The sequence below is a fragment of the Bufo gargarizans genome, chromosome 8, assembly GCF_014858855.1.
Source record: "Bufo gargarizans isolate SCDJY-AF-19 chromosome 8, ASM1485885v1, whole genome shotgun sequence".
Taxonomy (NCBI): domain Eukaryota; kingdom Metazoa; phylum Chordata; class Amphibia; order Anura; family Bufonidae; genus Bufo; species Bufo gargarizans.
The window spans coordinates 190,280,569-190,306,902 of NC_058087.1; the positions used below are offsets into that span (position 1 = coordinate 190,280,569).

Here is a 26,334-nt window from a genome sequence, read left to right on the forward strand (position 1 = left end):
GAAGGTTCCGTCTGGTGACCGACCACTCCCCCCTGAAATGGATGAGCCAGGCCAAGGAGAGGAATGCTCGAGTCACCAGGTGGTTCTTATCTTTGCAAAATTTTAAGTTTTCCGTGGAACACAGGGCAGGCAGGTTACAAGGAAACGCGGATGCCCTGTCCCGCGTACACTGTCTGGCAAGTGTTCACCCCCTCAGGGTTGAACAAAGGGGGGAGGTATGTAAGAAGGAACAAGGAGCCGTCATTGACGGAAGATACGTGTCACCGAGGTTCCTGGCCTCGGTGAGGTAAGAACCGGATTTTCTTCCTGAAGTGTCAGTTCTGTAGTGCAGTCTGACACTTCAGCTGTCAGAATGGCTGTAAAGCCAATCCGGGCCGGTTCTTATTGGGAGCAGCCAAAGAGCAGGGTGGGTGGCTGTTCCCCACGGTTCCAGGCCGGGTTTTGGCTGGAATATAAAAACCCAGCCAGCATGTTCAGGTGGTGTGGATTATCCTCCATGACAGAGGAGCTGAGGAGTCTGTGGTCTGAGACACTGAGGGATCTGTTTGTGTGAGCCATAGGCTGGGAAAACAGGCCACTAAAGACTGCTGCGGACTCTGGGTGAAAATCATCTGCTGACCAGGTGACGTCTTTTTGCACTGTGAACTTTGTGTGGTGTGAACAGGCACCAAGACTGAACACTTTCTTTTGGCTTGTTTTCTGGCTATGTGTGAGTAAACACTGAACTTTGATTTAAACCTTGTTTTTGCCTCTGTACTGCGTCCGCTTACCCTGCCTACCAAAGCGAATCCCCACACCATCTAGAAAATGTTACTAGTACCTAAAACCAGAGTCAGACAGGTTCCTTGGGCCCCCAATTGAAAAGTATTGTCAAGGTCCAACCCCTCTATTATCAATAAAGTCTAAAAGGTTTTGGGTCAATTAAATATTCCCTAGTGGCAACTGATTGTCTCCAACTCTATTGACTAATCCAGTTACAGTGTTTACCTTCCGCACTGGACAGGTGAGATTAGAGCCCTTTACTCCATGCTTGCAGAACCCACGACCCAGTGTCTTACAACTCCATATTTTAAACAGCAAAGTGACTTAAATACGCCTATGCCACCCAACAAAGAAGAGCTGCCTACATGACTACAGGCTCTAATCACCATGAAGTGTATGGCAGATGGTACAATATACCACTGAAAGGGTTTCTAAATATGTCAGGAAAGTGCTGACCTTCTGGAAAGTGTTGACTTATTTTGGGGGATCTAGGCAAAGGTTAAGTTTTCCACCTTCTATTGCCCCCAATAGCCTTAATACGTTTAGAGGAACAAAATCCTGAAGATCGTGCCATCTAAGCAGCAATCTGTTGCCCACAAACATTAAATCTGAATGAGGAAGAACAATTTCCATATCCTACATACCGGAGAGGTGTTTGCTGCATGGAAAGGCAGCTCTCACCTCCTCAGACGAGCAGATCTCCCACAGGATAGGGGATAACTATTAGATTGGTGAGGGTCTTACTGCTGGGACCTCCACCCATCATGAGAACATAGGCCCCCGTACCCCCAGCAGCCTCTTGACATGAATGTAGCACCCGCACAGGCCGGTACTCTATGAGAGTTCCAAAAATAGTTAAGCTCTGTACTCGGCTATCTCCGGCCTTCCATAGAAATGGATAGAGCAGCCACACGCATGCCAGAACGGCCGCTCTGTTCATTTCTGGAGTCTGCAGGGAGTATGGGATGTGGGTTCAACCTCTGGGACCTGCTCCTTTCCCAGGAATGGAGCCTAGACGTTTATAGAGAGCACACCGCTCTATGAGGAGAGGAGCAGTATAGGGAGAGATGCCGGCATGGTCCAACAGCTAATAGTAAGTGTTACATCTCACACAAAGGATAATAAAAGGCAAAGACTCACTTTAAGACATCATTTAGTTTTAATTCATGATTCTAATACTGGAATTTTCAAACAGAGAGAAAGCGGCATAGAGCGGCTCGGAGAAGGAGGCGGTGAAGGTGTGTAAGTGTCTGATGGGGTCACACAGCTGATAGAAAGACAGGCGCCCAGCCTCATAGTCCAGATAGACCCCGACAACCTTCACAGGAGAGTCTGACACCAGCGGCTTATAGGTATTGTTATGACGCACACCAAAACTATTAATTAACATCAAACCCCAGGATTTCTCATTATAACCAATAAAAGATTCATTTCCATGAACCTTCCTCTCCAGACTTTCCTCGGCCACTCCAATGCTCCATTTCTCTGCCCGACTCACATCCACCTCCCAGTAATGTCTCCCAGAGGAGAAGCTGCTGGAGCTTAAAACCTGACAGGATATAAACCTCTGTGGCCCATCGGGTCTGCCCTTTGATTTCGCTGTATAAAACGCAGATTTGAGATCCCGTGATATATTAATCTTATTATGAGCAGTGTCTATATCCAGCAGTACGTCTGATTTCTCCATCACTGGGAACTGTCTCTTCTTCTTCATATCAGTTAGATTCTTGGCAAAGCGTAACAGTCCTCTGTGTAATATCTGTGAGACTAAGTCTTCACCCAGACACTGAGCCTCTCGTACATCGCCGATGACATCACATCTCCTATCACTGATGTCAACACTGTTTACGTTTCCTTTTAGGAAAGTCAGTGGATCTGTGAAATTAAATAATCCTTCAAATTGATTAATCTTCTTTGTCAGCTCATCTTTGTGTAGCTCCACCTGTTTCATCAGATCAGAGACTGAGAGTGACACCTGCTCCTTCTGTCTGGAAATCTCACCCTGGATTCTCTTTTCTATATCATCCAGCTTCTCCTTGAGATCAGTAAAAAGACCAGTGACTTTCTCAGCGAGTCTGACTGATTTCTCTTCCTCTTCTGTCTTATGATCCTTTAGATTCTGGACTCTTCTTCCAACTTCTTCTCTCTCAGACTTCACTTTCTCAATTACAGATCTAAGTTTCTCTTTTTCCTTCTCGGAGGCCACGTCCAGTAGCTCCACGTCATGTCCCTTGTGGTCTCCAGCCACCCAGCAGGACACACAGATACAGGCGGCGTCCATCGGACAGTAATATTTTAGAACCTCTTTGTGTGTGGAGCATTTTCTGTCCTCCAGGGTAACAGTAGGTTCAACCAAAGTATGTTCTGATGACTTACTGTGTCTTCTTAAATGCTTTTCACAGAACGAGGCCTCACACTGCAGACATGTCCTCACAGCCAGTACAGGAGACTTAGTACAGTAAGTACAGAAGATCCCGGTCTCCTCCATATCAGACTGAGCAGATAAGAAATGCTCCACTATGTTCCCCAGCTTCCTGTTCTTCTCCAGGGTCGGATGCTCCGAATATTCTGCTCTGCAGTCAGGAAAGGAATACACTCCAGCTGCCTCCTGTGCATCCAGCGCACTCACAATACACCAGCGGCAGAAGTTGTGTCCACATCTCAGGGATACGGGATCTGTATAGAGGCTAAGGCAGATGGAGCAGTCCAGCTCGGCCCTCAGATCAGCAGACGCCATTGTGGTACGGAGGAGCAGGAAATGAAAGCTTAAATAGGAAGGATTTACATAAGAAGGGCATTAGGTTTCTTAAGAAGAATTAACCCCTCCCATCCCCACCCCTCTTAATGAAAGGAAGTGATTTAGACAATGGTAAAATGGCCACAGGAGACATTCCCACTGAGTTCCATTTCATGTGATCAAGGTCTAAAATTAAAAACTAGAAGTTGAAATTAGAAAACTGAAGTTATAAATATGAAGGTGTATTGAAGGAGGAGAAGAGGAGTCTTATCATGTGAACCTCTGTTAAAGAGGTTGTCCAGTGTTTTTATACCGAATGTCTATCCTCAGGGTAGGCCACCCATATCAGATTGGCGAGGTCTGACTCCCTGCCGTTCAGCTATTACCTTGTAGCTCAGGAGCCAGAACTACACGGCTCCGTACATTGCTTGCATTATTATTAGTTATGAGCGGGAGGTGCCATATTCGATTTCGCGATATTTTGCGAATATTCAATTGAATATTCGTATTATATTCCTCGAAATCAAATATTCGTAGTTATTTCATTTATTGCAAATAATATGCGATTAAATTAATCGTGCAATTTTTTTTTCTGTATAAGGCAACGTTCCTATGACTATGGCTAGGCTAATATGTGTATTTTACGAATATTCTTAATATTGCTCTAACGTCGTCTTTTAGAATATTCGTAATATTCTAAAAGACGAAGTTAGAGCAATATTACGAATATTCGTAAAATACACATATAGACTGTAATTTATGTGTACTGTTATTCCACTTTGGCATACTGCTCCCCGACAAGCGTCCCCCGTAACCATGGGAACGCCTGTGCGTTAGAATATACCATCGGATCTGAGCTTTCACAATCTCAGGGAAAACTCAGATCCGATAGTATTTTCTAACCCACAGGCGTTCCCATGGTGACGGGGACGCTTGTCGGGGAGGAGTATGCGACCAACTGTACAGATAGGAAAAAAATAATGCCAAAATTCTAAATAACGAATATATTCACTATATTGCTATGTATTCGTTTTTTTGAATATTGGTCATTTTATTTTCCATATGAAAACATGATTCCCCCTGCTTAAGTTGGTTGTGGGCCAATGGCTTATTGACCCACAAGCAAGAAGCAGGGAGAAATCATATTTTCAGATGAAAAAAAAAAAACGAATATTCGATTTTGCAAATATATAGAACTATATTCAAAATATTCTTGAAAGTTACGATATTCGAGAAAAAAAATTCGCAATTCGAATATTCGCGCTTAACACTAATTATGATATCACTTCTGGGTCGGTTGGTGGCAGAGGAACATAATAATAATGATAATAATAATAACATTCATACACCTCCTACCATAAAAAAGACTGACAGAAGTCCCTAAAGTAAACTTATTGCCTATTACCATAACAGAACTATATCTTTAGAGCAAATCGGACATTAGAAAAGAGAGGCATTGGAGAACGTAATAAAACACACAAATGTACAATACAAAGGCTCATCTTATAATGTATCTTCCCATGTAAAAGGCCCTTATACTGTGATGTATTAAATTGTATTTCCGGTATTTCATTTTATGTGAATTTAGGATGGAGAGCCATGGGTTTGGTTCGATGTCTGGATGGAATGAACCTGATCAGGATGTAAATGTCCATTGTTCACCTGAACCTCACATACAGAGGTCTCCGAGTCCCCCCGGTATCTCTTACAGATGCTAATCAGGGGTGTGACTACTTTGCCGCCCGGCAGGTACAATGTGTACAGGTGGCCATACACATTAGTGGATGAAAATAGATAATGTAAATTAAAACTTACGTTCATCAGTGGAAATTTAACAGTGAACAATCATCTTACCCCACCGTTCACAGACTATTATTTTAAAAACAAGTTGGGTGGGTTTATTATTTTCATGCGATAACCAGACCAAAGATCTTTCTTTAAAAGAACATTCCTAGAAAGATCTTTCATCCATCATCTGGTGGGTAATTTGAACAACTCTAACAGCCAATATGGACTAAAATGTGCCGTCTCTGTGAAGCAGTGTCTGACCGCCCCACCAGAGTGCCATAGGGTCCTCGTTGTGTTCCCAGAATCTGATAACATAGTGGCCTCAAATGTCCAAGAGAACAAAAGGCTGCCTTTGGAGCTAATCCCCTGCCACTATGGTCTAGTTCTTTAAATCAAAACATGGCCCACCAGAGTACCAAGGGCTCTGATATCAAAGGACCGAAAAGAAAAAAATATTTGATGCTGCCTTTGGAGACAACAATTTGCCACAAGGGTCTATTTCTTTGAATCAAGGCCTATTAGACTTTATTGATGATATCTGAGGGTTGGGCCCCAAGAATAATTTCCTTTGGTGGGCCCAAAGAACCCCTGTCCTACTATACTGTGAAAGGAACGTTCACCAGATGTTTGTTTGTTCTACTTCTGACCAATCACCCGACAAACAAGCAAAAATCACAGCTTTTTTGGGAGAACATTTCCCTGTTATAAACATAGGATGTCCTGCCAACAAGAGAAAACTGTATGGGCATGAATGATAGTATTAATAATTTATAATTGTTTGTTCCCATCCTCATGGTCATCTCTACATGCTGTATCATCGATACATATTAGGCAGAAATCTTTTTACACCAACATATTTTCTACCCCTAACAAGCAGCGATCGTTCTCAGTGTTCAGTGATTGTGAGTAATTTTAAGTCCGCATTAGAGATCCGACTCACAATTCTCTGCTCGTGGCAGCTGATCATTGAGATGTCTACACAGGGCTACGATTGGGAACAAACGCTCATAGAAGACATAGGTTTGCCCCATTCAAGTGCAAAAAGGGCTTTAAATAAAGGACAATTTCAGGAGGCCGTATAACATGAAAACTCACTAGAAAAACGTCATTCACATAATAGCGTATAACAAACAATATATCGGGAGAACCTCTAGAACTTTAATAAAAGGTGTTAGAACAACCTAGAGCAGGTGATGAAAAGCAGACATCATCCAACCATTTTACGCTCATACACAATTACAATTCTGGGACATAATGTTTGCAGCAGCTGAAACATTAGATAGAGATTGGAGAGAGGAGGACCATACATCCCAGATGTCAAGGGCAGAATCCCAGAATATTTGATTTTGGAACATTGGTCCCCAGAGAACTCAGAACGCAGAAATTGAGAACATTGGCTGTTCAGTACCAGGGCTATGATACGCTCTCCAGTTGACTGCATTCACACATTTTCCACCAACACCGGATGAGTTGTTCAGTCTGTGTCAGTTATAACCTATGTATAGAATCTATAAAGAATTGCCACAGGTAGTTGTGCGGGATTGTTCAGAACGGCTGACCGGCCACTCTGCTCATTTCTGGGGTCTGCAGGGAGTATGGGATGTGGGTCCCACCTCTGGACCTGCTCCTCTCTCAGGAATTGGGCCTAGACGTCTATAGAGAGCACACCACTCTATGAGGAGAGGAGCGGTATAGGGAGAGATGCGGGCATGGTCCAGCAGCTAATAGTAAGGGTTATATCTCACACAAAGGATAATAAGAGGCAAAGATTCACTTTAAGACATTATTTAGTTTTATTTTATGACTCTAATACTGGAATTTTCAAACAGAGAGAAAGCGGCATAGAGCGGCTCGGAGAAGGAGGCGGTGAAGGTGTGTAAGTGTCCGATGGGGTCACACAGCCGATAGTTGGACAGACTCATAGTCCAGATAGATCCCGACTACCTTCACAGGAGAGTCTGACACCAGCGGCTTAAAGATATTGTTATGAAGTGTTGTAAGATCATTATTAAATGGCCACAGGAGACATTCCCACTTTGTTCCATTTCATGTGGTCAAGGTCTGAAATGAAAAACTAGAAGTAGAAAACTGAAGTTATAAATATGAAGGTGCATTGAAGGAGGAGAAGGAGTCTCATCATGTTAACCTCTGTTAAAGAGGTTGTCCAGGGTTTTGATACTGATTGTATATCCTCAGGGTAAGCCATCCATATCAGATTGGAATGGGTTACCATTCACTTCAATGGGAACAATGCTGTGGTTACCAGCTCTGCCCGCTGCACATCGAAGCCCGTGTGGTTCTGATGCCGGAACTACAAGGTAACAGCTGATTGGCAGGGATACGAAGTGTCAGATCCCCAACAATCGGATATTGATAGCCCGTCCTGAAGATAAGCTATCGATATGGAAACACTGGACAACCCATTTTGGGCTCTTGGGTTATTTAATCATGTTTCACTAGTTTTTTCTTTCAGGCAGAATAGAAGCATTAAAGGGATTGTCCTATAATCCACATAATAGGTAATTGGTGTCTGATCGCTGGGAATCATAAAAACTGGGGTCCATTGTCTTCTGCTTGACTAGAGCAGCAGTCATGCGTCAAAGCTTAAGGGGTGGACAAAGGTATCTCATATCTACTCCGCTATCTCCATCATATCTGTAGACTTTGATTGGAGCAGAATTACGCATACATGGTCGCAGGTTCATTTAAGTAGGGGACATCAAGGAGATAAAAGATCTAAATTTGATTTTCATTTTTTTCCCTAACACGTTTTCACTCTTCAGGTCCATTTACCTGATCCGATATTGGTATTCGAGATCTACAATACGATCTTTGGAAGTGACTTGAGACGAGCGAGAGGCTGATGACAAGGCGGACCTGTCACTGTTGTTTTGTGGGCGATCGCACCTCTCTGTGAATATAAACCGGGCTCGGCCTGCTTTGCACATTCTAGTGTGAATTAAGTTTTTGCATTTGCTTAAGGATATTTTATATATTTTTTTAACAGATTGCACGCCCCTGACATAATAGTATACGAGGACTACACTGAAAAATCATGAATTCTGAGTTCATGTGATGAACGAGTCATTACAAACCCTGAAACACGTTACAAACATACAGAATAAAGAAGAATCCCTTCCGCCAATGATTAGTGTCTTGAACATCCTTGAGGTGACAGCGAAGTCTTCACCTTTTGTCCTTTTATGTGAACATAATAGTATCGGAAGCAGCTTTCAGTCTGGATGAATATTCTTCATAGATCGATAGAAATAGAGTAATAATCATCAGACATCACTTTTATTATTATATCACTTCCGGGTCAATTGGTGGCAGAAGAACATAATATTATTATCATACACCTCCTGCCATAAAAAAGACTGAAGTCCATACAGTAACCTTATTGCCTGTTACCATAATTGCACTATATCTTTAGGGCAGATCAGACATTAGAAAGGAGAGTCTGTTCTAATCTTTTCTAGTGACCAACGACAAACTATAATTTTCTTCTCGACCGTTCATCACATCTTTCATAATTTTTTGCCGAAGGAACGTCGCCTCATGTTAACGGCATCAGAAAACATAATAAAACACGCAAAGGCTGTACAATACAAATTCTTGTCTTACAATGTATCTCCACGTGTAAAAGGCCCGTCTACTGGGATGTATTATATTTTATATCCGGTATTTTATTTATGTGAATTTAAGATGGAGGGCCATGGGTTTGTCTGGATGGAATGAATCTCATCAGTATGCAAATGTCCATTGTTCACCCTGAACCTCACATACAGAGGTCTCGGAGTCCCCCCCGGTATCTCTTACAGATGCTAATCAGGGGTGTGACTACTATCCCGCCCGGCAGGTACAATGTGTACAGGTGGCCATACGGACGTAGATAATGGATTCGATCAAGCAACAAACAAGTCCTTATTCAAGTCGATAACAGTCGTGTGACAATCCTCTAAAAGCGCAGAGTATTGTGTAAAAAATTCATGAGTGCGATGGTGTAAAAGCCTCCATGGAACCATCTGATCTGTAAACCATTGCTCTCTACACTTCGAATTTCTCGACGATGATTTAGGTTTCTACATCAGAGATAGCAAGAACAACAACCAAACAATTATCCTTGGATCGTTCAATGATTTACTCAGTTTTATAATTTTCAAAAAATCAATGATCTACTCGTGTAAAGGATTCTAAAGGCTCCTGCCTGTTACATGGACTGAATGATCGGGAGTGGACAACTCTTGTTCCCGATGACTGCCCTGTGCTCACACACCACCGATCACCCGACAAACAAGCAAAGACACGTCGCCTCATGTAGACATGGCATGTGCTGCCGACAATGGAGAACCGTATGTGGATGTATGACCGCTCCCATACTTACAGTCATGGCTGCGTTTAATCGACATGCTGCATCACAGGTCAGAGCTCGTGGACAGGCAGAAATCTATCCATGTAAAGGAAACCTAAGGGTCTTTTTATAACACAGGGAGATTGTCCACCCATAACAAGGGCCGATCATTTTTACTATTCAGTGTCTGAGAGAATTTTTAATGGGGGATATACACAGGACATTCGTTCCCGATAATCAACCCATGTAAATATTCCACGGATCGCTCAATGAGCAAATGCTTGTTTACCAAGTAAATACATTGTTTATGCAGCAGACTAGATCATGGTTTCCGGGCAGCAGATCGTGCCGTGTGAGCTGCAATCTGCTGCCCAGGAACACTGAATCTGTATGAAGAAGAGCAATTGCAGTATCCTCCATGTAGTGAAGGTGATTGCTGCATGGAAAGGCAGGTCTCACCTCCTCTGACGAGCAGATAATCCACATGATAGGGGATAATTATTAGATCCATGACGGTCTTACTGCTGGGACCCCAAACCATCATGAGAACGTAGGTCCCCGTAACCCCAACAGTCATTTGAAATGAATGTAGGACCCGGGCGGGCTGGTACTCTATGGGAGTTCCCATCCTGGACTCCTATCTGGACATTTATGGCATATTGACAGCATATGCAATTAATGTCTGATATATGTGGGTCTCACCTCTGGGAACTGCTCCTCTCTCTGGAATGGGGCCTGGACTTCTATGGAGAGCACACCGCTCTATGAGTAGAGGAGCAGTATAGGGAGAGATGCGGGCATGGTCCAGCAGCTTATAGTAAGTGTTATATTTCACACAAATCATAATAAAAGGCAAAGATTCACTTTTAAACATTATTTCTTTTTATTTCATGATTCTAATACTGGAATTTTCAAACAGAGAGAAAGCGGCATAGAGCGGCTCGGAGAAGGAGGCGGTGAAGGTGTGTAAGTGTCTGATGGGGTCGCACAGCTGATAAAAGGACAGACGCCCGGCCTCATAGTCCAGATAGACCCCAACAACCTTCACAGAAGAATCGGACACCAGCGGCTTATAGATATTGTTATGACGCACACCAAAACTATTAATTAACATCAAACCCCAGGATTTCTCATTATAACCAATAAAGGATTCTACTCCATTAACCTTCCTCTCCAGACTTTCCTCGGCCACTCCAATGATCCATTTCTCTGCCCGACTCACATCCACCTCCCAGTAATGTCTCCCAGAGGAGAAGCTTCTGGAGCTTAAAACCTGACAGGAGATAAACCTCTGGGGCCCATCGGGTCTGTCCTGTGATGTTGCGGTATAAAACGCAGATTTGAGATCCCGTGATATATTAATCTTATTATGAGCCGTGTCTATATCCAGCAGTACGTCGGATTTCTCCATCACTGGGAACTGTCTCTTCTTCTTCATATCAGTTATATTCTTGGCAAAGTGTAACAGTCCTCTGTGTAATATCTGTGAGACTAAGTCTTCACCCAGACACTGAGCCTCTCTTACATCACCGATGACATCACTGATGTCAACACTGTTTACATTTTCTTTTAGAAAAGTCAGTGGATCTGTGAAATTAAATAATCCTTCAAATTGATTAATCTTCTTGGTCAGCTCATCTTTGTGTAGCTCCACCTGTTTCACCAGATCAGAGACTGAGAGTGACACCTGTTCCTTCTGTCTGGAAATCTCACCCTGGATTCTCTTTTCTAGATCCTTCAGCTTCTCCTTCAGATCAGTAAAAAGACCAGTTACTTTCTCAGCGAATCTGACTGATTTCTCTTCCTCTTCTGTCTTATGATCCTTTAGATTCTGGACTCTTCTTCCAGCCTCTTCTCTCTCAGACTTCATTTTCTCAATCACAGATCTAAGTTTCTCTTTCTCCTTCTCGGAGGCCACGTCCAGTAGCTTCACGTCATGTCCCTTGTGGTCTCCAGCCACCCAGCAGGACACACAAATACAGGCGGCGTCCATCGGACAGTAATATTTCAGAACCTCTTTGTGTGTGGAGCATTTTCTGTCCTCCAGGGTAACAGTAGGTTCAACCAAAGTATGTTCTGATGACTTACTGTGTCTTCTTAAATGCTTTTCACAGAACGAGGCCTCACAATGTAGACATGTTTTTACAGCCAGTACAGGAGACTTAGTACAGTAAGTACAGAAGATCCCGGTCTCCTCCATATCAGACTGAGCAGATAAGAAACGCTCCACTATGTTCCCCAGCTTCCTGTTCTTCTCCAGGGCCGGACGCTCCGGATATTCTTCTCTGCAGTCAAGACAGGAATACACTCTAGCTGCCTCCTGTGCATCCAGCGCACTCACAATACACCAGCGGCAGAAGTTGTGTCCACATCTCAGAGATACGGGATCTGTAAAGAGGCTCAGGCAGATACAGCAGTCCAGCTCGGCCCTCAGATCAGCAGACGCCATTGTGGTACGGAGGAGCAGGAATCGAAAGCTTAAATAGGAAGGATTTACATAAGAAGGGCATGAGGTTTCTTAAGAAGAATTAACCCCTCCCATACCCACCCCCTCTTACTGAAAGGAAGTGATTTAGACAATGGTAAAATGCCCACAGGAGACATTCCCACTGAGTTCCATTTCATGTGATCAAGGTCTAAAATGAAAAACTAGAAGTTGAAATTAGAAAACTGAAGTTTTAAATATGAAAGTGTATTGAAGAAGGAAAAGAGGAGTCTCATCATGTAAACCTCCGGTAAAGAGGTTGTCCAGGGTTTTGATACTGATTGTCTATCCTCACGGTAGGCCACCCATATCAGATTGGCGAGGTCTGACTCCCTGCTGTTCAGCTATTACCTTGTAGCTCAGGAGCCTGAACTACACTGCTCCGTACATTGCTTTCATTATTATATCACTTCTAGGTCGGTTGGTTGCAGAGGAACATAATAATAATAATAATAACATTCATACGCCTCCTACCATAAAAAAGACTGACCGAAGTCCCTAAAGTAAACTTATTGCCTATTACCATAACAGAACTATATCTTTAGAGCAAATCGGACATTAGAAAAGAGAGGCATTAGAGAACGTAATAAAACACACAAATGTACAATACAAAGGCTCGTCTTATAATGTATGTCCCCGTGTAAAAGGCCCGTATACTGGGATGTGTTATAATTTATATCCAGTATTTCATTTTATATGAATTTAGGATGGAGAGCCATGGTTTTGGTTCGATGTCTGGATGGAATGAATCTAATCAGGATGCAAATGTCCATTGTTCACCTGAACCTCACATACAGAGGTCTCCGAGTCCCCCGGTATCTCTTACAGATGCTAATCAGGGGTGGGACTACTATCCCGCCCGGCAGGTACAATGTGTACAGGTGGCCATACACATTAGTGGATGAAAATGGATAATGTCAATTAAAACTTACGTTCATCAGTGGAAATTTAACAGTGAACAATCGTCTTAGCCAACCGTTCACAGACTATTATCATTTTAAAAACAAGTTGGGTGGGTTTAATAATTTCATGCAATACACAGTGGCCTCAAATGTCCAGAAGAAAAAAAGGCTGCCTTTGGAGCTAATCCCCTGCCACTATGGTCTATTTCTTTAAATCAAAACCTATAAGACTTTATTAATGAGAATAATTTCCTTTGGAGCGACTAACCTGTCGGCATCAGACTGGCCCACCAGAGTACCAAGGGATCCTCCAATGGGCCTAGGCTCTGATATCATAAAGGACCCAAAAGAAAAAAATATTTGGTGCTGCCTTTGGAGACAACAAATTGCCACAAGGGTCTATTTCTTTGAATCAAGGCCTATTAGACTTTATTGATGATATATGAGGGTTGGGCCCCAAGAATAATTTCCTCTGGTGGGTCCAAGGAACCCTAGTCCTACCATATTGTGAAAGGCACGTTCACCAGATGTTTGTTTGTTCTACTGCTGACCAATCACCCGACAAACAAGCAAAAATCACTGCTTTTTTTGGCAGAACATTGCCCTGTTATAAACATAGGATGTCCTGCCGACAAAAGAAAACTGTATGGGGATGAATGATCGTATTAATAATTGTCTGTTCCCATCCTCATGGTCATCTCTGCATGTAGCTATCACTTTATGAGTGCAGATCAACATGCTGCATCATTGATCGTTAGGCAGAATTCTGTCCATATAAAGGAACCCAAGGTCTTTTTACACCAACATATTCTCTACCCCTAACATGCAGCGATCATTCTCACTGTTCAGTGATTGTGAGCAATTTTAAGTCCACATAAGAGATCCGACTCACAATTTTCTGCTCGTGGCAGCTGATCGTAGAGATGTCTACACAGGGCAACAATTGGGAACAAACGCTCATAGGAGACATAGGTTTGCCCCATTTGTGAAAACTCACTAGAAAAACATAATACACATAATAGCGTATAACAAACAATATATCGGGAGAACCTCTAGAGCTTTAATAAAAGGTGTTAGAACAACCTAGAATAGAAGAGCAGGTGATGAAAAGCAGACATCATCCAACCATTTTACGCTCATACACAATCACAATCCTGGGACATAATGTTTGCAGCAGCTGAAACATTAGATAGAGATTGGAGAGAGGAGGACCATACATCTCAGATGTCAAGGGCAAAATCGCAGGAAATATTTGATTCTGGAACACTGGTCCCCAGAGAACTCAAAGCAGAAATTGAGAACTTTGGCTGTTCAGTACCAGGGCTATGATACGCTCTCCAGTTGACTTCATTCACACATTTCCCACCAACACCGGACGAGTTGTTTAGTCTGAGTCAGTTATAACCTATGTATAGAATCTATAAAGAATTGTCACAGGTAGTTGTGCGGGATTGTTCAGAACGGCACCTGATGACTACATTTTAGGAGAGTAGTCAACTGGCACCCACTTAGGGACATCCGATTAGGCCTCATGAACATTGTTTGGGTCTGCATCTGAGCGCATCCATTCACTTCAATGGGGCCGCAAAAGATGCGGACAGCACACCGTACACTGTCCTCATCCATTGCTCCGTTCCTTGTCCGTTTTGTGGGCAAGAATATTCATTTCTATTAGGGGCAGCCCGTTCCATTCTGCAAATTGCAGAACGCGCACGGGCAGCATTCTTGTTTTGCAGATCCGCAATTTGCTGACCACAAAACACGGGGCAGTCGTGTGCATGAGGCCTTAGAGTTATGTCAGGTGTAATCAGGATTATTTATAGGTCACACACATATGCCGATATAAAGTAGTTATCGGCAAATAGAGCATTTCTTCATGTGTACACCAATGCCGGAGAATCGGACGCCAATAATGTAATAGGCTCTAAGAGTATGTAATGGGGCATTTTGGGAGACCAGAAGAATATTGAGTTAGAGAGAGATCAGACAAGGTCGGTCGCGGTGGTGTCCTCTCTATTCTCTGCCATGGCATTTTTCAGATGTCCCATAGAAGTAAATGGTGAAATCCTTACATATGCAGCTTGCTTCTCCATTCACATTAAGGCCCCATTTCTGAGATAGGAGTAGATCCTGGGGGTGTCCTCTTTTCCCACTTATCTTTGCTTTAATCTTAGGATCTCTGGCTGAAACTATAAGAAGCCATCTCTTCATACAAGGAATCCCAGGAGCTAGCACCACTCATACAATTAAACTTTGCAGATGACATTATAATTCTGTTCCAGAACCCAGTAATTTCTATAGTAACTACGTATCACATATATTATAGTAGTTAGTATAATATCATACTACACAATTAAATCCTAGTCACAAGTTTTTGGTATTAATACAGGTGACACTTCACTCCCATACTGAAGGAACAGCACTCCTCTGCTCATCCAGACTCTTACAGGATTATCACCTAATTTCCCAGATCCAAAAGGACCTAGATAATTTTGATAAAGCTGAACTTTTTGGTGTGGTAAATTGGCGATCTAGAAAATGTTACTAGTACCTAAAACCAGAGTCAGACAGGTTTCTTGAGCCCACCATTGGAAAGTATTCTGAAGGTCCAACCCCTCTATCATCAATAAAGTCTAAAAGGTTTTGGGTCAAAAAAATATTCCCTAGTGACAACTGATTGTCTCCAACTCTATTGACTCTTCCAGTTCCAGCGTTTACCTTCCACACTGGACAGGTGAGATTAGAGCCCTTTACTCCATGCTTGCAGAACCCACGACCCAGTGTCTTACAACTCCATATTTTATAACAGCAAAGAGACGTAAATACGCCTATGCCACACAACAATGGAGAGCTGCCTACATGACTACAGGCTCTAATCACCATGAAGTGTATGGCAGATGGTACAATATACCACTGAAAGGGTTTCTGAATATGTCAGGAAAGTACTGACCTTCTAGAAAGTGTTGACCTTTTCTGGGGGATCTAGCCAAAGGTTATGCTTTCCACCTTCTATTGCACCCCAATAGCCTTAATACGTTTAGAGGAACAAAATCCTGAAGAGCGTGCCATCTAAGCAGCAATCTGTTGCCCACAAACAGAAAATCTGAATAAGGTAGAAAAATTTCAGTATCCTCCATGCAGGAGAGGTGATTGCTGCATGGAAAGGCAGCTCTCACCTCCTCTAACAAGGAGATCCCCCACAGGATAGGGGATAACTATTAGATTGGTGAGGGTCCTATTGCTGGGACCCCCACCCATCATGAAAATTTGGGCCCCCATACTCCCAGTAGCCCCTTGACATAAATGTAGCACCTGGACGGGCCGGTACTCTATGGGAGTTCCAAAAATAGTTAAGCTCTGTACTCGGCTATCTCTGGTACTCCCATAGAAATGGATGGAGCAGACGCAAACATGCCAGACCGGCTGCTCTGTTTATTTTTTGGAGTCTGCAGGGAGCATGGGATTTGGGTCTCACCCCTGGGACCTGCTCCTCTCTGAGGAATGGAGCCTAGACGTTTATAGAGAGCATACCGCTCTATGAGGAGAGGAGCGGTATAGGGAGAGATGCGGGCATGGTCCAACAGCTAATAGTAAGTGCTACATCTCACACAAAGGATAATAAAAGGCAAAGATTCACTTTAAGACATCATTTAGTTTTAATTCATGATTCTAAAACTGGAATTCTCAAACAGATAGAAAGCGGCATAGAGCGGCTCGGAGAAGGAGGCGGTGAAGGTATGTAAGTGTCTGATGGGGTCACATAGCTGATAGAAGGACAGACGCCCGGCCTCATAGTCCAGATAGACCCCGACAACCTTCACAGAAGAATCGGACGCCAGCGGCTTAAAGGTGTTGTTATGACGCACACCAAAACTATTAATTAACATCAAACCCCAGGATTTCTCATTATAACCAATAAAGGATTCTACTCCATTAACCTTCCTCTCCAGACTTTCCTCGGCCACTCCAATGATCCATTGCTCCGCCCGACTCACATCAACCTCCCAGTATTGTGTCCCAGAGGAGAAGCTGCTGGAGCTTAAAACCTGACAGGAGATAAACCTCTGGGGCCCATCGGGTCTGTCCTTTGAGGTCGCAGTATGAAACGCAGATTTGAGATCCCGTGATATATTAATCTTATTATGAGCCGTGTCTATATCCAGCAGTACGTCTGATTTCTCCATCACTGGGAACTGTCTCTTCTTCTTCATATAAGTTAGATTCTTGGCAAAGCGTAACAGTTCTCTGTGTAATATCTGTGAGACTAAGTCTTCACCCAGACACTGAGCCTCTCTTACATCACCGATGATATCACAGCTCCTATCACTGATGTCAACACGGTTTGCATTTTCTTTTAGGAAAGTCAGTGGATCTGTGAAATTAAATAATCCTTCAAATTGATTAATCTTCTTGGTCAGCTCATCTTTGTGTAGCTCCACCTGTTTCATCAGATCAGAGACTGAGAGTGACACCTGCTCCTTCTGTCTGGAAACCTCACCCTGGATTCTTATTTCTAGATCATCCAGCTTCTCCTTGAGATCAGTAAAAAGACCAGTGACTTTCTCAGCGAGTCTGACTGATTTCTCTTCCTGTTCTGTCTTATGATACTTTAATCTCTGGACTCTTCTTCCAGCTTCTACTCTCTCAGACTTCACTTTCTCAATCACCTTCTTAGAGGCCACTTCCAATAGTTCCACGTCATGTCCCTTGTGGTCTCCGGCCACCCAGCAGGACACACAAATACAGGTGGCGTACATCGGACAGTAATATTTCAGAACCTCTTTGTGTGTGGAGCATTTTCTGTCCTCCAGGGTAACAGTTGGTTCAACCAAAGTATGTTCTGATGACTTACTGTGTCTTGTTAAATGCTTTTCACAGAACGAGGCCTCACACTGCAGACATGTCCTCACAGCCGGTACAGGAGACTTAGTACAGTAAGTACAGAAGATCCTGGTCTCCTTCATATCAGGCTGAGCAGATAAGAAACGCTCCACTATATTCCCCAGCTTCCTGTTCTTCTCCATGGCCGGACGCTCCAGATATTCTGCTCTGCAGTCAGGACAGGAATACACTCCAGCTGCCTCCTCTGCATCCAGCGCACTCATAATACAGGAGCGGCAGAAGTTGTGTCCACATCTCAGGGATACAGGATCTGTATAGAGGCTCAGGCAGATGGAGCACTCCAGCTCGTCCCTCAGATCAGCAGAGGCCATTGTGGTACGGAGGAGCAGGAATCGAAAGCTTAAATAGGAAGGATTTACATAATAAGGGCAGGAGGTTTCTGAAGAATGAACCCCTCCCATCCCCACCCCTCTTAATGAAAGGAGGCAATTTAGACAATGGTAAAATGGCCACAGGAGACATTCTCACTTAGTTCCAATTTCATGTGGTTAAGGCCCAAAATGAAAAACTAGAAGTTGAAATTAAAAAAACTTAAGTTATAAATATGAAGGTGTATTGAAGGAAGGGAAATTAAGTCTCATCATCTGAACTTCACTTGAAGAGGTTGTCCAGGGTTTTGATACTGATTGTCTATCCTCAGGGTAGGCCACCCATATCAGATTAGCGAGGTCTGACTCCCTGACATTCAGCTGTCACCTTGTAGCTCAGGAGCCAAAACGACACGGCTCCGTACATTGTGCAGGGAATGGAGCTGGTTACCATTCACTTCAATGGGAACAATGCTGTGGACCCCCTCTCAATCATAAAAATTGGGATCCATGGTCTTCTGCCTGAATGGAGCAGCAGTCATGCATTTAAAGCTTAAGGGGCGGACAAGGGTATCTGATATCTACTCCGCTATCGCCATCATATCTGTAGACTTAGATTGGAGCAGAATTACTCATACATGGTCGCAGGTTCATTCAAGTGGGGGACATGGGACCCCTTTTCTGGTGAAGGTCCCAGCAATTGGACATTTCTATCTTGTGGATAACCCTTCGTAGGAGGATTCTGGCCATGTGCAGCTAGATTGTTCCTCGCAGGCAGTAATATGTCCTCTAGGCTTCTGATTTAATAGTTACTGTCGGGTGAGATATAAATTCTAAATTAGATTTTTTTTCTTCCTAACACGTCTGCACTGTTCAGGTCCATTTACCTGATCAGATATTGGTATTAGAGATCTACAATACGATGATGGAATAACTCGAGACGAGTGAGAAAAATTAACATTAGAATGAAAGAATAAAGAAGATGCTATTGTGAGGCTGATGACAAGGCGGACCGGTCTCTACTGTTTACTGATGGATACTTGTCATTACTGGAGAACCCCTTGATTGTTAAACATGTACAACCCTTTAGGGTATAGTGAATTTATCGTATGATCACATTTTGGTTTTCCAAATTACATAATCTCTCTCCCAAATGGCTCTCAAAGTGACCCGTCCTCCTGGACTCCAGGACAACGTGCTCAACATATCACAAATGGCTTAGTATGTGGATAATAAAACCGTGTCTTTTTATTGACAATCACAAAGTAACATCTTAAAAAGCTTCCAAGACAACACATTTCTGGTTCTAAACCCCTTCTTCAGCTCAAAAAGAAAAGCATAAATCTTTCACATAGACTTTAGGATATATCTCCATAAACAAACGGGAAAGGCCGTGAAAGGGAAGGGTCAAGGTTCATGCGATTACAAATTGTTGCATATAAAAGCATAAAATCATAAGACGACATGCTCTGGATTAGCAGATGATATGAATAATAATAATCAAACATCGCTTTCATTATTATATAACTTCTGGATCGGTTGGTGGCTGAGGAACATAATCATAATCATACACCTCCCATGATAGAAAAGACTGACAGAAGTCCCTAAAGTAAACTTATTGCCATAAGGGAACTATATCTTTAGAGCAGATCGGACATTAGAAAAGAGAGATTGCTCCAATCTTTTCTAGTGACCGGACGTCGCGATCCAACGAAGAAAGACAATTGTCGTTTGCCGTTGTCACACCTTTTGTGATTTTTTTTTGCCAGAGGAACGTCCCTTCTGTAAACGGCTTTGGACTGTACATTGTACAATACAAATGCTCATCTTATAATTTATCTGCTTGTGTAAAAGGCTCGTATTATATTTTATATCCGGTATTTAATCTATGTGAATTTAGGATGGAGGGCCATGGGTTTGGTTCGATGTCTGAATGGAATGAATCTCATCTAAATATCCATTGTTCACCCTGTGTCACACATACAGAGGTCTCCGAGTCCCCCCGGTATCTCTTACAGATGCTAATCAGGGGTGTAACTACTATCCCGCCCGACATGTACAATGTGTACAGGTGGCCATACACATTAGAAGGAAGAAAAGCTGCAGCACTCTTCCAAATCTTGCAGTTTCTTCAATAATGTGCATCAAAAATGGCAACGTTTTGACTATACCCTAATCTGTATCAAGCCAAAAGTGAATGTATATGGTATTGTTTGGATACCCTAATGTACATACGTCATAAGTGATCCACCCACTATTCATGAACCGCTCACCAACTGTACATAGACATCTGGTTAAATATACAGGTGAAACGCGAAAAATTAGAATATCGTGCAAAGTTAATTAATTCCAGTAATGCAACCATAAAGGTGAAACTAATATATGAGACTCATTACAGGCAAAGCGAGATATTTCAAGCCTTTATTTGTTAGGATTTGGATGATTATGGCTTACAGCTTATGAAAGCCTTAAAGTCACAATTTCAGGTCCCCTTTGCTCCTGGGGTATGGATCAATTAGCTGACTAGAGTGCGACACTTTGAGCCTAGAATATTGAACCTTTTTATAATATTCTAACTTTAAGTTGCATTACTGAAATAAATGAACTTTTACACAACATTTTTCACCTGTACATATTGGTTCTCAAATAAATAATAAATTGTGCAGTTGGTATTGGTGTAAACATGGGGACCGCAGTGGACGTCATTCTACTTAGAGGGTGGAAAGCCGCAGTAGGAGAGGCCAACAAGCATGTGTAGTCACAAAGTGCGGGAAGCAGCGTGGGTGCCACTGGAACGCAAGCCAAGTTCCGGAAGTGATGTCATGGGCGTGCCAAGAATAAACGGAAGTGACGCATTGTATCTCTGGTAACTGGACAACCAAGGTAGCCAGAAACCGGAAGTGACGTATCGCGGCAACTCATAATATACCATACAGAAGGGTATTGGATCAAAACAATAATAGATAAAGCCCTACGAGGGGAGGACTGTGGGCGCTAGGTGAAGATGGGCAATACAGACAAAACAAGCTGGTAGGACAATACACGTTAGTGGACCAAAACAGATTGGTTTTAGCCAACCATTTACAGACGGTTATCATTGGAAAAGAAGTCGGGCGTGTTTAATATTTTCGTATGATAGTCGGATGAAAGATCTTTCTTTGAAATAACATTCTCAGAAGATATTTCATCCATCAAAATAGAAAAGAACTGGCACTCCAGTGATCTTTGCTTATAAGGAATTTATTGGTCACTCATATTAGGGTGACGCGCGTTTTGGCACTCACAGGTGCCTTTTTCAAACAGAAAGTGAGCAGCTAGTATGAGAGATTTCATCCATCGTCTGGTGGGTAATTTAAACAACTGTAACAGCCAATATGCACTAAAATGTGTTGTGTCTGTGAAACCGTCTCTGACCAGCCCACCAGGGGATCCATTGGTGCACCCAGGATACAATACCATAGTGGCCCCAAATATCCAGGAGAAAAAAGGCTTACTTTGGAGCTATTCACTTGCCACTAGGGTCTATTTCTTTAAATCAACATCTATTAGACTCTCTTGATAATATGGGGGTTGGGCCCTGAGAATAATTTCCTCTGGAGGAACTAAGGAACCCCAGTCCGACCATGCTGTGAAAGGAACGATCACCAGATGTTTGTTTAACTGCTGTTCAACCATCAACCAACCTCTATCTAATGTTGGAGGGCCACCTTAAGGGAACTTCTGATGATCAGGAAAAAAAAACTGCGCTTGTTCTCAATCATCGCCCCGTGTGAAAAACTGCATTGGGAGGAATGATCGTATTAATAATCGTTTGTTCCAATCCTCATGGTCATCTCTGCAATCACTTAAGTGCAGATCAACATGCTATATCATCGATCAGAGCTCGTTAGGCAGAAATCTGTCCATGTAAAGCAGGGATGCACAACCTGTGGCCCTCCAGCTGTTGCAAAACTACAACTCCCAGCATGCTCTAATAGCTGTAGGCTGTCCAGGCATACTGCGAATTGTAGTTTTTCAACAGCTGGAGGGCCGCAGGTTGAGCATCCCTGATGTAAAGGAACCTAAGTGAAAACTCATAGGTAAAAACATAATGGCGTATAACAAACAATATATTGGGAGAACCTCTAGACCTAAAAAAAAAAAAAAATGGAAAAAAAGGTGTCAGGACGACCTAGAATATGAGAGCAGATGATGAAAAGCAGACATCATCCAACCTTTTTACACTAAGGCACAATAACAATCCTGGGGCATAATATTCACAGCTATTGAAACATTAGATAGAGATTGGAGAGGGGAGGACCATACATCTCAGATGTCAAGGGCAGAATCACAGGAATTTTTTGAATTTGGAACACTGATCCCTAAAGACTCAAAGGTCAGTGATGGATTCTCCCTGACAAAGCGTTGAATGTCAGGGTGTTCAGTTACAGGGATACGAAACACTCTCCAGTTGATTCCATTCTATTCTCCACCAACACCAGAAGAGTTGTTTAGCCCTGTTTTTTAGATAGCATGGAATCCCATCTAATCTTTGCTTTAATCTTAGGATCTCTGGCTGAAACTATAAGGAGCCATCTCTTCATACAAGGAAACCTAGGAGCTATCACCACTCATACAAGTAAACTTTGCAGACGACATTATAATTGCCTTACAAAACCCAGTAATTTCTATTGTACCACACTTATAGTAGCGACGTATCACACTTATAGTAGTTGGCACAATATCATACTACACAATTAAAAAATCCAAGTCACAAATTCTGGGTATTAATATTCCTCCAGTTCCTTCCCGTTATCTTGGTAAAACACTTCAATCCCATACTAAAGGAACAGCACTCCTCTGCTCATCCAGACTCTTACGGGATTATCACCTAATTTCCCAGATCCAAAAGGATCTAGATACCTTGGTTAAATCTGAACTTTTGGGTGTGGTAAATTGGCCATCTAGAAAATGTTACTAGTACCTAAAGTCACAGTCGGGCGGGTCACTGGGGCCCCACCAGATAAAAGTATTGTCAAGGTCCAACCCCTCTATCATCAATAAAGTCTAAAAGGTTTTGGGTCAAAGAAATAGATCCTAGTGGCAATTGATTGGCTCCAAAGGCAGGGATATTTCTCCTGGACCTTTGGCACCCACTATAGTATGAGAGGTTGCGTCCACCAGAGGATCCTCTGGTTCTCTGTTGGACCAGTCCAATACTGCCTAAAATAAAAACTTTACCATTCCCTATCTATAAATCAATTTTCCACAAACTGCACTCTCTCTAGGTCTACCAATTCTTACGATAAAGCGACAATCCTACATCACAAATATTGGTGGATATTTTCTAATGATTGGATGGAGACAGAGAAGGCTTCAGCCACGGTCTCCAACCTAAAACTTCTCCATGTTGCCAGATCCTTGGATTACTCTTCCCACCTTAACTCTGTAGATATGTAAAGATTTCCTTGCACCTTCATAAGTCTTACAAATCCACTTGTTCCTTACCTCCCATGAGCCGGCCCCTTTCACTCCATACATGCAAAACCCCAACCCAGTGTCTTACAACCCCATATTTTAAAACGGCAGAGGGGCTTTTAATAATCTTGCTCCAATCACCACGAGGCATATGGCAGATGGTATAAAATACCACTCAAACTATCCAAAAGGTTTCTGAATATTTAAGGAAAGTGTTGACCTTCTGGAAAGTGTTGACCTCTTTTTGGGGATCTAGCCAAAGGTTATGCTTTCCACCTTCTATTGCACCCCAATAGCCTTACTACGTTTAGAGGAACTAAATCCCTAAAACTTATAGAAGGATCATGTCATCTACTAATGGCTGCCAGCACATGGGTTGCACAGAAATGGAAAACCTCTGAAACTTCTGACCTACGGAACATTGTTAGGAAAAAGAACACTGGTAATAGATCTGAATAAATGTTTTCTTGAGTCGTGATTCAATACTGCATGGGATTGTGAGAGACTTCCTAAACACAGTGCACCCCTACATAGATAAAATCTTTAATGCAACATGCTTATAGAACCCGTTAACCAGTAACTTTGTGGGAATATCGAGAGAGAAGCACCGTATATCATGCTCTCTCTCCTAGCTACAAGAGATGGAATCGAGACTGGCCCATACACTTTCTATCGAGTCTCACTTTCTTTGTGTCGCTATGACATATCAAGAGTTTTATGGAAACACAGTGACCTATTAAAAAATGAATCAGAATTTCAGACCTAAAAACAAATGGAGGCTGGAAGGCGGAGATTCACACAGTTGCCATTTTGTTATAATTATCTCATGATGCTGATAATGGACTTTTCATACAGATAGAAAGCGGCATAGAGCGGCTCGGAGAAGGAGGCGGTGAAGGTGTGTAAGTGTCTGATAGTGTCACACAGCTGATAGAAAGCGAGATGCCCGGCCTTATAGTCCAGATAGACCCCAACAAACTCCACAGGAGAGTCTGACACCAGGTGCTTATAGATATTGTTATGATGGACTCCAAGACCATTATTAACCATCAAACCCCAGGATTTCTTATTATAACCAATAAACGATTCGTTTCCAGCCACCTTCCTCTCCAGACTTTCCTTGGCCACTCCAATGATCCATTTCTCTGCCTGACTCACATCCACCTCCCAGTAATGTCTCCCAGAGGAGAAGCTGCGGGAGCTTAACACCTGAACGGAGTGGAACCTCTTGGGCCCATCAAGTCTGTTCTGTAATGTTGGGGTATAAGAAGCAGATCTGCGATCCAGTGATATAATAATGTTATTATGAGCCGTTTCTATATCCAGTAATACATCCGATTTCTTTGTCACTGGAAACGGTCTCTTCTTCAGATTATCAGCGAAGTGTAATAGTCCTCTTTGAAATATCAGCGAAACTATGCCTTCATCCAGACACTGAGCATCTCTAACATTCCTGATGACATCACAGCTCCGATCACTGATGTCACCACTGCTTATATCTTCCTGTAGTAAGGTCAAAGGTTCAGTGATATTACATAATCCCTCAAATCGATCAATCTTCTTGCTCAGATCACCCTTCTGTAGCTCCACCTGTATGATCAGATCTTGGACTGAGAATGACACCTGATCCTTCTGTCTGGAAATCTCACCCTGGATTATCTTTTCTAGATCATTCAGCTTCTCCTTAAAATCAGTAAACAGACCAGTGACTCTCTCAGCAAATCTGGCCGATTTCACCTTCTGTCGTGTCTCATGATACTTTAGCTTCTGGACTCTTCTTGCAGCTTCTTCTCTCGCAGACTTCAGATTCTTAATGACAGATCTCAATTTCTCCTCCTTCTTCGCAGAGGCCACATCCAGTAGCTCCACATCATGTCCCTTGTGGTCTCCGGCCACCCAGCAGGACACACAAATACAGGCGGCATCAATAGGACAATAGTATTTCAGAACCTCTTTGTGTGTGGAGCATTTTCTTTCTCTCAGGGTAACAGTAGGTTCAACCAAAGTATGTTCTGATGACTTACTGTGTCTACTCAAGTGCTTTTCACAGAACGAGGCCTCACACTGCAGACATGTCCTCACAGCCGGTACAGGAGAATCACAGTAAGTACAGAAGATCCCGGTCTCCTCCATATCAGGCTGAGCAGATAAGAAACGCTCCACTATGTTCCCCAGCTTCCTGTTCTTCTCCAGGGCCGGACGCTCCGGATATTCTGCTCTGCAGTCAGGACAGGAATACACTCCAGCTGCCTCCTGTGCATCCAGCGCACTCACAATACAGGAGCGGCAGAAGTTGTGTCCACATCTCAGGGATACAGGATCTGTATAGAGGCTCAGGCAGATGGAGCAGTCCAGCTCGGCCCTCAGGTCAGCAGACGCCATTGTATTACGGAAAAGCAGGAATCGAAAGTGGAAAAGTATCATTACATAAGAAGGCGGAGAACTCCTGTAGAAGAATTAACCCCTGCAGTTTTCTTAAAGAAAAAAGATCCATGTACTGTGTTAGCCAGAAAATAAGGAAGATAAAGTTTGAGAGTTCTCAGTCGTTTATACTTTTTAATGGTGAACAAACAGCAGCTTTGGAGACTTCTTAGATCTTTTTTTCAGGCATAGTAAGATGATATCTGAAAAGCCACATATTT

General features: G+C 42.8%; 4 protein-coding genes across 4 annotated transcripts; all 4 read right to left on the minus strand.

The window, feature by feature from the left end:
• Positions 1-1,921: 1,921 nt before the first annotated feature.
• Positions 1,922-3,510, minus strand: LOC122945526 (E3 ubiquitin/ISG15 ligase TRIM25-like). The gene has a single exon (XM_044304589.1). It carries the CDS (start codon positions 3,497-3,499, stop codon positions 1,922-1,924), a length of 1,578 nt encoding a protein of 525 aa, XP_044160524.1. The 5' UTR covers positions 3,500-3,510.
• A 7,011-nt stretch (positions 3,511-10,521) lies between these two features.
• On the minus strand, positions 10,522-12,087 carry LOC122944831 (E3 ubiquitin/ISG15 ligase TRIM25-like). The gene has a single exon (XM_044303503.1). The coding sequence runs from the start codon at positions 12,085-12,087 to the stop codon at positions 10,522-10,524; it is 1,566 nt and encodes a 521-aa protein (XP_044159438.1).
• A 4,594-nt stretch (positions 12,088-16,681) lies between these two features.
• Positions 16,682-18,238, minus strand: LOC122945527 (nuclear factor 7, brain-like). The gene has a single exon (XM_044304590.1). It carries the CDS (start codon positions 18,236-18,238, stop codon positions 16,682-16,684), a length of 1,557 nt encoding a protein of 518 aa, XP_044160525.1.
• Positions 18,239-22,271: 4,033 nt separating this feature from the next.
• LOC122944832 (E3 ubiquitin-protein ligase TRIM11-like) lies at positions 22,272-26,074 on the minus strand. Its single transcript, XM_044303504.1, has one exon. The coding sequence runs from the start codon at positions 26,072-26,074 to the stop codon at positions 24,512-24,514; it is 1,563 nt and encodes a 520-aa protein (XP_044159439.1). The 3' UTR covers positions 22,272-24,511.
• Positions 26,075-26,334: the final 260 nt, after the last annotated feature.

Coding starts and splice junctions, on each gene's coding strand:
- LOC122945526 (XM_044304589.1), bottom strand. CDS start 3,499: ATGGCGTCTGCTGATCTGAGGGCCGAGCTGGACTGCTCCATCTGCCTT.
- LOC122944831 (XM_044303503.1), bottom strand. CDS start 12,087: ATGGCGTCTGCTGATCTGAGGGCCGAGCTGGACTGCTGTATCTGCCTG.
- LOC122945527 (XM_044304590.1), bottom strand. CDS start 18,238: ATGGCCTCTGCTGATCTGAGGGACGAGCTGGAGTGCTCCATCTGCCTG.
- LOC122944832 (XM_044303504.1), bottom strand. CDS start 26,074: ATGGCGTCTGCTGACCTGAGGGCCGAGCTGGACTGCTCCATCTGCCTG.